Raw genomic sequence first — 13199 nt, 5'->3', positions numbered from 1 at the left:
ATGACAAGCAAACACGTGGAGCTGTCACAATTTATAGATCACTGTGTTGAAACTCTTCTAATCCAAACACACTTATTTGCCACAAGTATGCATGAATATGCATTTGGCCTTTATGTGTACTGTAGAGTTAGGTGAAAACTGCTCAGTCTTTTTTGTAGTTTTACTGATAAAAGCTGATATGCTCAGGCTGCCTTAGTCACACAAAGGGGGTTTTTTTGTTTTGTTTTGTTTTCTCCCCCCTGTGGTTGGCAACCCAAGAATCAGTCAAGTAACTAACTAACCACTGCAGTATCTGAGACACAGGAGTAGTTTCTGGTAGAACAGATGTCCTAGAACAAGAAGATGAGTCATATCTTCGCCCCCGGGTGAATGCTGTTTACATATCAACACACAAGACACCCAAAAATGTGCAAAGCCTTTCACTGTGTGAAAATGCCACAACTTAGACTTGTGGAAAAAAAGGGAAAAAAAAAATAAAGGTCTTCCTTTGATGAAGTTCAAAGTGCTTCCTGTACTTTCTGTCTGTGCTGTGCAATGTGAGAGTGTTAAGAGATAAAAATCAGACCTACTAAAGTCCTGAAGCAAACACACAAAAATAGTTACTACTTTAAAGGAAGAGTTTCACATTTTTAACACATCTATATGGTAAATTGTTAGATGGGTGGTGATCAGCTTAGTTCAGCTTTAAGTCTTTAAATCATAGTTATTTACCTGCCTACCCAGTCTTCTAAGCTAACCCCATACACAAACACAGGTATAATTTTTTACTCTGTAGTCACCAATGACCCACTACTCTACAGTTCCATTACATGACCCATAATTTTAACATTTCAGAAACAAAAATAACTTTTATACTGCTAGTACTAGATACTCGTTAGTCCTTCACAGTGTCACCTTTGAGTGAAGAGAATGAGGGCTTCTTCTATACTAGCTGGTTATGAAAACTACACTTTTTCATTACACCACATATTTCAAGCCTGTAGAACAAAAATGCAATCCACCTTTTGGCCAAATTACATTTCCTGTATTCCTTAATGTTGAATATTTCACAATTTTACTCTCATTAAATTGTGAACATAATCTTTAATCCCTGAAATGATTCCATCTTGGTCCCCAAGCAGAAGGAAATAATCCTATTCCCTCAAAAGCAACATGAAGAGCAGTTAAAACAATGACTCTCACACACCCACAGACACAGAAAAGTTGAGAAATGTATTTTGCACACTCGTAACACCAGGACCTCATCCAGTTCATAATCCATCACGATTGACAGGTTATTACCACTAAATGACAAATAAGCCCTTCATCTTCACCACAGTTTGGGTGAAGAGCCATCAGGTTATCACTGTGTTCAAACTTCACCAAAGTCTGACCAAATGACCAAGTCCTACTGCCTGTAATGATTGTTGTGAACTGTCGACATGCAGAATGGAGGACGAATAAACATGGTAGGAGCTCGTCCGTCTTTCGCCTGGATGACCTAATTATTATGTACAATACCAAAGCATTATTTCGGTGCCTGGGTTACTGAGCCTTTATAAGTTTGATCCCTTTACTATGTAAAAACTACATCTGGAAGTTCATTTTTATTTTTTTTTTAAATGTTCATGGTCTTGTCTATGTGAAACTTTATTCTAATGCTCTGTGTGCATGCAGTGTCAAACCAGAAAGTAATACCTGCTCTTATTAAACCACCTAGTAGTGAGTAAACACTGTAAATGAATACTTGATTATTCATTAATCCACACCAAAACAAACATGTTGCTAGTATTTCAAGAGAGCCTTATTGCCAGCTGTTGGCATCACCACTTTTACACACCTCTTTTAAAGTATAACACCTTCATGTTTAACTGTTGTGTTATTTAGAACAGCAAGTCCCCAACCCCCGGGCCTCGGACCGGTACATGAGTCGTTTGGTACCGGGCCGCGAGAGTTGAGGCTCAGGTGTGAAATGTATGATTTTCAGGGTTTTTAAAATCGGTTTTCAGCGTTATTTTGTTATCGTTAACTCTGTTTTCCTGGGTCTTTTCACATGTGTTATGAATAAATCTTTTTTTTCGGTACCGGTACTAGTTTTAATTTGTTGCATTTATCCGCGACACCTTAAAGGCCGGTCCGTGAAAATAATGTCGGGCATAAACCGGTCCGTGGCGCAACAAAGGTTGGGGACCGCTGATTTAGAATACGCAGCTATCACCATTTGATGCTCATCACCACAATCACGCACTTTTTAGAATACAGACACAATAAAAGCGTTAACAACGGTTTCTTTGTCATCTGCAGGAAAACATCCCACAGTTTAAAAACATAAATAAATAAAATCCATGTTTGTGTGGCAAGTGTATTGATAAAGATCCAAAGAAGTGGAGTGTTGACAGTTATTTGGAAGACCAGTTCTCAAATTTTGGATAACATTTACCCTCACAATTGTTGGCATGGGAGGTGTTGAGAACTCTGATGAAGTCCAACCACACGACCCATCACAATTTTCAATCTGGGAAAGGAAAAAACAAAACAACAACAACAACAACAACAAAAAACCCAACATATAGCGAGAGAGTTTTTTAAATTTGGCTGTTGATTCTTTAGAAACGGCAGCAGAGGAGCTGAAACACTTCTTTGCTCGCTTTGAGGTGTCCCACCCATCACAGTCCCCTTACCAAAAAAACAAAAAAAAAAAAAACAAACACCTACTGCAACCTGCCTGTATGACCGGCCAGTAGTGCTCACCCTGGTGCTGAAGTGTATTGAGACACTTGTCTGGATCATATCATGTCCTTCAGCCCTCCCACATTTGATTTGATTTCCCGCATGACACATTTGAGCCCCCTTCTCTTCATACTATACACCTACGACTGTGCTCCCCCACTCATCACAGTATCACCATTGTCAAATTTGTGATGTCATTTCTAGTTGGGGTGATTCTGCCTAAAGGGACAAAGTGGTGCGGACGACAGGTTGGTGCAGGGACAACAACCTGCTACTGAACACAACCAAAACCAAGGAGATTGTTGTGGATTTCAGAAAAAAGAAAACAGACATTAAACCACTTTACATCAATGGTGTTGGGGTTGGACTTCCACTTCCTGGGAGTTCACATCACAAGGACCTGTCCTGGGGTGTGAACAGAGGGGAGCTGGCAAAGAAGGCTCAGCAGAGACTTCATTTCCTGTGAATCCTCAGGAAAAATAACATCCCTCAAAAGCTGCTGTTGTCCTACTATCAATGTTCTATCAAAAGCATTCTATGCTACTGCCTGTGTGTTGTTACCCTCTCTGGACAAACTGCAAAGCTCTCGCCGTCACAGAAAAGCAGGAAATACCATAAAAGACAAAATAAATAAACAATGCACAAAACTCATCATGCACAACAATTAGCAATAATTTGATCTCATTGTGAAAACACGTTTCCAATAAGAGCTGCAGAAAACCTCCCATTCTTGACATCTTACCTCTGAAATATTATTTGAAGTTATCAACTAGACTGTCCTTGTCAAGTGGAATCAATGCCCCTTTATCACCAAGAACTGACTGAATAGAACAAATATGCACGTATGAATGACTTAAACAGCACTGTGTAGCAATGCACTGCTCAAAGCATATCCTTTGTTTTAAGTACAAGGCCTTGTCTGACTGATCCATTTTTCAGCACTTTGTTATACAATTTAATGCAGTGGTGTGAAGAAGAAGAAGAAGAAGAAAAACAAAAAGAAAAAAAAAAAAAACAACACACACTGCCAAAATACAGCATTCTTAACTCAACACACATTGAGTTTTACCTTGCTTACTCTTCTGGAACAGACATAACAGGTTCAACAATACAGTGACTTATTGTGAACTCAGCTGGATGTATTAAACACCCTTGTGCTGAGACATCAATGTTACCAGCATGCATCACCAAACACAATAGCGTAGCTTGTGTGTCCAATTGATTTGTAGTTTCATGACAATGCAACAGGCATGTGGAGCGGCAGGTTTGTCTACAGAACTTCCACTAATCCATAAAGCCACACAAGAGCGCGACAACCTAAAGAGTGGGTGTGTGTGGTTTGTTTGGAACTTCAAGTTTCCTGCAACGTAATACACTGGTGGTAAGGTTTCCAACACATCCAGTGTGACTTTGACCTCACCCTTGAACTTTATGAAAAAGAGATGGGAGTCAAAACAAACAATAAAATGAAGATTTATTTCTTAGATGATGAAATCCTCAAGTCTTGATAGATAAAATCTGGAACATGGATTAAAACGAAATCCTCAAACTAATAACAAAAACAGATTCAGTCTACATCTGGAAACAAGTCTATCTTGGTTGACCATCCACAGTGTCAACAATTTAAAAAAAAAATCCTTTCATTCACAGCAAAACAATGTAATGTAATTCTGCACTTAATAGTTTATAAAATGATTTCTAGATGTGGCTTGTATAGACAATCAGTGGATAAAAGACTACCAAGACTGACCTGAATATATGTTTCATTCTGCTTTATGTTTACACTACTGCAATATTTGATTGATTATCAGGGCGATCGTGGCTCAAGAGTTGGCAGTTCGTCTTGTAATCGGAAGGTTGCCGGTTCGAGCCCCGGCTCGGACAGTCTCGGTCGTTCTGTCCTTGGGCAAGACACTTTACCCTACCACCTACTGGTGATGGTCAGAGGGGCCGATGGTGCGATATGGCAGCCTCGCTTCTGTCAGTCTGCCCCAGGGCAGCTGTAGCTTGCCTCCACCAGTGTGTGAATGTGAGAGTGAATGAATAGTGGAATTGCAAAGCGCTTTGAGGGCCCCGAAAAGCGCTATATAAATGCAATCCATTATTATTATTAAATGATGATTTGAATGATTTTTTTTTTTTTATGCATCGTTTAAAAACTTTACCCTTGCATAACCTCCATGTGCAAAGGCAGTCACAGTGTCAGCTCGCTGTTCATTTTTCTCTGTGCAAACACAAACCGTCACTGGCGCTCGTCTACAAACACATGAACAATATGATTCTATTGTCCTGGCCTGTGATTAGTAGCTTAACCTCCACCCCACCTGTGTCTATATGCACACCCAATGGTGACTTATACATCCTTACAGCTTTAAAGCATGTCTTGTTTATTGCCTTGCAAACATTTGTGACCAAATACACCATTCACACATTTTATTCTGCTACCTGCCACCTACTATGAAACACCTAAGACCTCAAGGTAAGGTTGAAATCTACCAACCAGATCAACTAAGTCAATGTTTACCCTGGAGAATAAAATGAACATATCCTGTTTTTTATGACTTGGAACTCCTGAAACCGTTGGGGTCTCATGCACAGCTATAATTTATGAATAGACAGCATAAAATGGGCCTGTGAGGGAGGCCCTGACAGAAAAGTCTAAACTAACAATATAGAAAAAACAAACAAACCTAGGTTTACACTGGACGCCTTTCCATTTGATTATTTTCGTCTGGTTTGAATTCTGCATTATATCAGATAATGGTAAAAATGAAACACTCCATCTGAAGATAGAAAAATCACCTTGAAGCTCAAATGCAAACAGAACTTTGCCTCAAAAGGGGTGGGGCTTGTGAAATGGCCTAGTTAAGCACCAGATTTGAATTATTGGGGGTTACAAACTGAGGACACATGCAAACGTTTTGCTGCTGAATTTTTTTTTTTTTTTTTTTTTTTGCATGCAAGCTCGATATCAGTTTCCAGCATGCCATATCATAAGACTATGGACAAATATGCAAAAAGCATGTTTCTGCTGAAGGGGACAGTGCTAAGCTAAGTATGCTCTTACTTTTATCCAACTCTAAAGTCCCTTGTGGCTCTATAATTATATTTAAGTGTACTACCCATTTCAAAAGTTGTTGGGATGTTTGCCCAAAAGCTCAGTCTAGAAACATCTCAACTTTTTTTTTTCCACAGCAGTGAGGATTGCTTAATTGGGACTTTTCATTTAGGCTACCAATGGAAACAGCAGGCGCAGGCTACTTGCTGAAAACTAAAGTTTATCTGAAGCTTTGCTGCTCTTTAAAGCGTCAGAAGCTGCTTATTACCCCTTGAGCAATACAGCAAATGCAGGCATGAAAACAGGTCACTGAGTCAACATCACGACACTGGGTAAGCATACCTGAGCACCTTCTGGCTGTCATTAGCTGACTTCTCAGAGTCCTTCTTGGACTTTGTCTTGAATTTGAACAACTTGAACTTCTTCTTCTCCCCTTCGTTTTTCTGCACATCCTTCTCCACCGATTCGTCCAAGTTGTCTTCGCTCTTGGAGAACAAACTTTTCAGAGACTTTCTGGTTGAACTCCTCTTCGCCATCTCTAATCTACTGGGTAACGTCAGAAGGCCGAGTGAGTCGGGTCTTCTTCTCCACTGATCATTCAAAGCCGATGAAAACAGGCGAGGGGCAGAAAAGACTTACTGACAGCTGACAGCTGTTGCTCTGGCTGCCTCATTTTGTGTGCAGCACGCAGAGCTCAGGTGCGGGACACGCCCCCCGGGGAACACCCAGCTCAGACAAACAATGACACTCACTGCAGATGATCACCGGTCTTGTTAACATATTTTTGCAATGGCGACAACTTCGGGAAATTAGTGGAATTTGTTTTTATTGGCTTTACTGTCTTTGGTGTTACGTAGTTCAGCAATTATTACCCACAGAAATTCAACGGTTTATTAAAAATACACTGTCAAGGGCCTTAATATGCATATGCAAAGACCATAAAGGCCAAATTTTTACATTTTTTTTTTTAAATAAAAAAGATGTTTTAGGTGCTAATGTAATAATAATAAGAATAATAATCTCGATTTAATTAATTAATGCTTTAGTCAGATATGAAGGGAGCCTTAATTAAAGTTAACATGGTCAAAGCTTTCTGCTTTTATAAATTATCTATCTATCTATCTATCTATCTATCTATCTATCTATCTATCTATCTAATGATAAATCCACGCGTAAACGTATTACTTTACACTGATGCGTTACAATGCGTTGTTTGTATGCAGTCTCCACGGTTCTAGGACGACATCGCCTGGCCTGTGTGCAGTTTGCAAGTCAATCATCAGGCGCTCACATGCGTGTAGATTGCTTTACCACAAGATGGCATCCCAAGATTGCTCAGTCAAATCAGAGCGCTCTAGCTGCTCAAAGTTCAAGCATGTTACCTGTTAAACCTGTTGACTGAGGTGATGGATTGTGCATAAAATAAGGAACAAACAGAGAATAAACTGATTTCTTCCTCCTTCTTCCTTGTTCCCAGTAGCATTACAGGTTATGGCTCATATAACTCTCTCATGTGGCGATGAGTGAAGAAAAAGAAGCCCTAATTTGACTTAAACCGTTTCTGATAAGATAAAGAGTCGTCATTTGTTTGGTCATACACTAACGCTTTGCTGCATTTCTTTACTGAGAGGGCCCCTACTCTTTTTCTATCATGGTGCATGACAGAGAGAGAGAGTGAGCAGATGACAAAGATAAGACACGGAAAACACAAAACACATGATCTCGCTTTTATTGGGGGGGTTGGGGTGAGCTCATTCTGGTCACATTGTACTGGGAATCCCCTTTGGTGGCCTGTTGGAGCACAGTGTGAGAGACTTTGAGAAGAAAAAGGGTGTTTTTGAACATTGGGGGCTGAAGATTTAGGTTTAGCACAGGAAAAAAAAAAGATTAAAAATACCTTAAAGGTTTAATCCTCACAATTACTAAAAATGTACATGTACCAATTTGTGCATCACATTCTACAGCGAGAGACTCCGTGACATTCCTCTCCTATACAGTCTAGTTTTACTTTATATTTACTTTAACACTGCTTCCCCATTGCCAACTCTACCCAACCAACCAACTAAAAAAATAAATAAAATAAATAAATCATCTATCTAGTCCATCGATGAAAAAGTTAGCTGCAGTTAAACATAATGTGCTGGAATCAGAGGTTAAAATGAAGTAGTAGGTAAAATCCTGTGAAATGTAATTGTTGGGTTTTTGCTGATTATCAGCAAATGTTCTGAAGCAAATGAGAGAAACTGTGTGATTATGAACTCACATAACAGAATGAAAACCACCCATTTTTTTATCTTTATATGTGAAACCTTTAGACCCATTTAGCTGACTGCTACAACGTCACAACCTTGTGTTATTACTCAGTGCCCCACACCCATGTTTATTGCCTTTACGGCTGACTAAAAATAACTGCTACTGAAAGTCAAACATTAAGGCAGGATGAAGTTCAACAGAATTTATTAATCCAGGTGAAACATGATTCAAAGGAAGCACATAAAAAAAAATGCAAACATTTGAAAAAACCAACACATTTGTTGTCTTTTTACAACAATCACTTGCTATCAGTGAGCTAAACTGAAAGGGAATGCTGTCAGGAAAAAGGGCATTGTTCACTCAAGGCATAGCCACCGGCATGAAAAAGCACGCAAATAAACACAACCATCCCTTTTAACATTATCGCCCTTGGAATCTTTCTCTTGAATTAAGACAGAAAGTTATTTGATGCTCAGGGGTCATAGCATTTGTTCGTGAGATAAAACATCACGAAGCGATTTGGTGCTTGTCCAATACAGGCCCTTCTCTCCAGGTAAGAGGCCAAGGGGCAAGAGGCTTGGTTACTTTTAAAAACAGTCATCAATTACTCACCTATTGCTCTGCTGCTGTGTATAATGTTAAACAGACATGTGACCAATTGCTACAAACTTAACTTTTATGTTTTTGTTTAGGTTTTTTAAATTGCTTACATTTTATTATGTAATCTTTTGCCAAATTATTAATATTTGAATTTAAGCAAACGTCCTTTCTCTCACACACAAATTGGCCACATCTATATACCCACAGTATGAGTATACTGTGAGTATACTGTGAGTATACTGACATGAAGAAAAACAGATTTGAAATGTTATGGATAGCTTCAAGCATTTCAGATTGAATAAGTCACAGTTATATGATTAATAAGGGCAGGTCATGTGTTTTAATTTACATCCTCTTTTAATCATCTTCTATTAACTGCCTAAAGTGTTAAATTCAAAGTGGTCAATCACTTACTGTAACAACTTCTGATGTCACCTTGCTTTTTTTTTTCAATCTGACAGGGTAAATTTCCCAAATTACTAACTCAAAGGTAACTTGTTACAAAGTTATCAAACCCCAATCCTGTGACTAATGGACAATCTAACACAGCGGTCCCCAACCTTTTTTGCGCCACGGACCGGTTTATGCCCGACAATATTTTCACGGACTGGCCTTTAAGGTGTCGCGGATAAATACAACAAAATAAAACTAATACCGGTACCGAAAAAAAAGAAGATTTATTCATAACACACGTGAAAAGACCAAGGAAAACCGAGTTAACGATCAAAACGATAACAAAATAACGCTGAAAACCGATAAAAACCCTGAAAACCATACATTTCACACCTGAGCCTCAACTCTCGCGGCCCGGTACCAAACGACTCACGGACCGGTACCAGTCCGAGGCCCGGGGGTTGGGGACCGCTGATCTAACATACAGTACGCACAAGCCACAGTGAAACTAATTCTGTGAGTAGAAATTTAAGGTTATATGTCATAACCCTTCAGCATCATCTGAAGGGTTATGACATTTCTGGTTATGACTGGATGTGTAAAGCGCTTTGGGGTCCCTAGGGGGGACTAGTAAAAGCGCTATACAAATACAGGCCATTTACCATTTCAAGACATAAAACTACAGCCAAGTTGAGCGCTACACCCTCTGGCTGATCTGCTCCTGTGCCAAATTTTGTATGATTTGTTCAATCTATGTGTTCACCTGCAGCCAAGTACTCTTTGCCTAACCTGTTGCACAGCAATGGCATGCTGTCAACTGTCATTCAAAGATATTCTTTTGTAAGATCAAAGGTGTTGACCAATGTATTGAACGATAAATGTTTCCTTGAGTTGTTAAACAAATAAATATAGCAGGTAGAAATAACTCCTCTGCAGTTAATTAAATCTTGCCAATAGGGATAATTGAGACCAAGGTTTAAGTTGCAACTGAAAACATTAAGCAGAGTTTAGTGAATTTCCTGCTTCAGACAAAGAACTCCCGATTTATTTTTGTTCTGTATCTGTATTTGCTGAACTGCTCTCTTTGCCGCATATACACTGAGTCACTACCACAGTCACTGTTTCTGAGAAAAGAACTGGATATAATGTGACAGGTGCTTCCACTGCTTATATAACTTCCCATTAATGTCTGGTAATCGTGACAGCCAACTGTTGTTTGTACTAAAATATATGCGACTTTAACTTTCAGTTTGATCGGATTGCTGAAATTTTTTCTTTACAACATAACACATGTTGGAAGTCAGACGTCTTTTTCAGGGGTTTGTGGGATTTCAACAGTAGACGCTGTCCTAAACGAGGTGTTGATGAAGTTGAAGGTTAAACCACTAAAGACTGGGTGTTAGTTATTCAAATGGTTCAATGGGAGAGGTGTAGCAATAGTTTTCTGCTCTGTGGTAAGTCCGTTCTCTGTGATGCTGCAGGCGAAATTTGTTCTGTGAAAATAATGGACGCAAAGGAAATGACTCCATTTGTACATGTAATTGAACTATCAAGCAGTGATACCTTTAAAGGCACATCGTGACCGTGTCTAACGTGCAATTTCAATGAATCTGAAATGGGATAGTAACTTCCCTGGAAACTTTCCCGGAATCTTTGCTACCTTGACATGCATAATGAAGAATGAAACTTGCTTATGTAGAACACACTAGGAAGGGGAGGTATCTGATTGCAAGGTCCAAGAAAGAAATTCTCATCATTTTCTTTTTCACTAACTGCATGATTACCTCTTAAAGGGACAACTTGAAAGACTTGAAAGACTTACCTTTGTGACGCTCAAAGGTTTTTTGTTTTCTTTTATTTTAGTGTATTTCTTTCATTTTCGCTTGCATAATTTCTGGGTGGGATTCTTTGGAACTGCATGAAGGTTGGAGCTGCATTGGTTTGCTGTTTGACATTTGAAATACAGGGTGTTAGGATTTTAAGAGATTAGAAAATGTAGAAACATCAAGTAGAAGAATGACACGAAAGACACTTTCATAAAAACGCGTCATGTCAGCCAGGAAGTAGTGGAGCGATGACAGATTACCGCCATTGTTTCTAAAGCAGTCTGTTATTTTTAGACTGATATGGTAATAATTTTTACTGACTTGTTGACAATCCTGTCATCTGTTGATGAATAAATGTATTTCTCAGGTGAGGTATATACAAAATACTACAGTTGGAGGTTAAGATATTAAGTTAAGATATCTCTTGTAATATCTTTTATGGCCAGACTGATTTGCATATATTTGCACACAAAAAGTAATAATGGTCTGATGGACTCGTGGTATATAAGGGAAGAAGAGCTTTAACGGTCACGCAGTTGATTAGCCTTGGCTATATGTAAATTTTAGCTTTGTGTTCACTTTGCTAAAATTCACCACTCACATTTTAAAGCCTTACTTCCTTGAAAGATCTGTTATCAATTGCCTGTAAGTGATAACTGAAATGTTAAGCTAATGTTAGCTTCTAATATATTGCCCAGATATTGGAAGCAAATATTAGCTCAGGATATAGAGAGGGTTGTCTGCCAGTCAGAAGGCTGGTGGCCCAATCTGTCCAGTCTGCTTGTCAAAGTATCCTTGGGCAAGATACTGAACCCAAAGGTGCCCATGATGCTTCCATCGGGGTGTGAGTAAGAAGGTAATTGTTAAACAAGATACTAATGCAAAGAAAAGAAAAAAATGTTTGTATGAATGCATATGTCAAAAGTACTTTGAGTCCTCAGTTAGGTAGCAGAAAAGCTCTAAATAAGTACCAGTTCATTTACCAATTACCTATTGAGTGCTGGCAGCAAAGTTAAATATGGGCAAACCGCAAGACCTGTGGCTCAGTGTCTTTTGGACACAGTTTGGCCATCATGCACGGCACCAAACACAGCATATGAGCATAAACACATTATACCGATACTGTGGGGGAGGGGTGGTGATTTGGGCTTGTTTTGCAGCCACAGGATACAGGTACCTTACAGTCATCGAGTGAAGTATGAACTCATCTGTATATCAAAGTTTTCCAATGTCAAATGCAAAGCCATGTTTCTAGCTAAAGCTTAGCATGCATTAGGACCATCAGCCCAGCAAGTCTCCAACAGAATGGCTAAAAAAGAAAAGAATCAAGGTGTTTCAATGACCCGGTCAAAGTCCAGACTTCAACCTGATCTAAATGCCGTGGTGGAATTTTGACTGCCATGCATAAAAAATGGCAGTAAACCTCACTGAACTGAAACAATCCTGAGAAGAAGAGTTGGCCACGATTCCTCCACAATGATTTGAGAGATTGATGAAGTCATAGTGAAAACAATTAGTTCAAGTTATTGCTGCCAAAGGTGATTAGTATACTTTTTCACGCTGCCGTTGGCTTAGTTTTTATTGAATAAGTAATATCATGTTTTTAAATGTTATGTGTTGTTGCTCATCTGAGGTCATCTAATTTTAAGATTTGTCATAGACCAGATCATTTTTATTTTATTTTACTGTGCTGTGATATGCTAAACTTTAGTTTTGATGAAGGGTGTTATTACTCATTCACGTAACTATACAAAGGCCTAGGCTTGACCTCAACATTCAACAGTCTCTTTAAAATAGTTTCACATTAGGGTAAAGTAGCTAGAAGTACCGACAGTAAAATGATTTCATATGAAGCTGTAATGCTATGAGAATTGATTTTACATACATATATGCAGATAGTCTGTATATGTTTTAAAAATGTGTATAACAGCTGTAATGAGAGAGAGAGACCCAACTATTTATATGTGATAAGGACCTAGTCTACATGTTATTTTTTCCCTTCTTTTCATAAAAAACATTACAATGGGGCTTTTTTTTTTTTTCCGAATTCTGAGAGCACCTTCTGCATCTATTGCTCACTTGCACAGTAACATGAATATGTAGCTGGCAGCTTGCCAGAACAGTAGGGTTTCCTGTCACCATGGTGGTTTGCTCACATTAAAGGTCTGAGAGTGTTTTTATTCTGGTCAGCGGTATGTAGGTGTTTTCTGTGGGGTTCTCCCCCACAGCAGAGATGACAACCAGAAAACACTACAGAATGAGAAGTCACTGCACAGCAAAAAGAAAAAGAAAGCGGTTAAGAGAGACAGATCAAGAAATACCTAATACAATTACTGTAATGAGCAAACCATATTTACAGT

The 13199-nt window shown here is 38.9% G+C and overlaps 1 protein-coding gene and 1 long non-coding RNA gene across 2 annotated transcripts in view; one reads left to right on the top strand and one right to left on the bottom strand.

The window, feature by feature from the left end:
* crybg2 (crystallin beta-gamma domain containing 2) overlaps positions 1-6464 on the bottom strand; it is a 36490-nt gene extending 30026 nt beyond the window's left edge. The window contains exon 1 of the mRNA XM_040020710.1: positions 6110-6464. Coding sequence (XP_039876644.1) covers positions 6110-6303 — 194 coding nt within the window. The 5' untranslated portion in view covers positions 6304-6464. The remainder of the gene's footprint in view (positions 1-6109) is intronic.
* LOC120726778 lies at positions 5489-7185 on the top strand. The gene is made up of 2 exons (XR_005694381.1): positions 5489-5764; positions 5905-7185. It is a non-coding gene; the product is annotated as an uncharacterized LOC120726778 (long non-coding RNA).
* Positions 7186-13199: the final 6014 nt, after the last annotated feature.

The sequence above is a fragment of the Simochromis diagramma genome, unplaced genomic scaffold (genome assembly GCF_900408965.1).
Source record: "Simochromis diagramma unplaced genomic scaffold, fSimDia1.1 OVJJ01000753.1, whole genome shotgun sequence".
NCBI classification, from domain to species: domain Eukaryota; kingdom Metazoa; phylum Chordata; class Actinopteri; order Cichliformes; family Cichlidae; genus Simochromis; species Simochromis diagramma.
The sequence above is the reverse complement of the archived record's forward strand: the minus strand, read 5'-3'. Positions and strand labels throughout refer to the sequence as shown.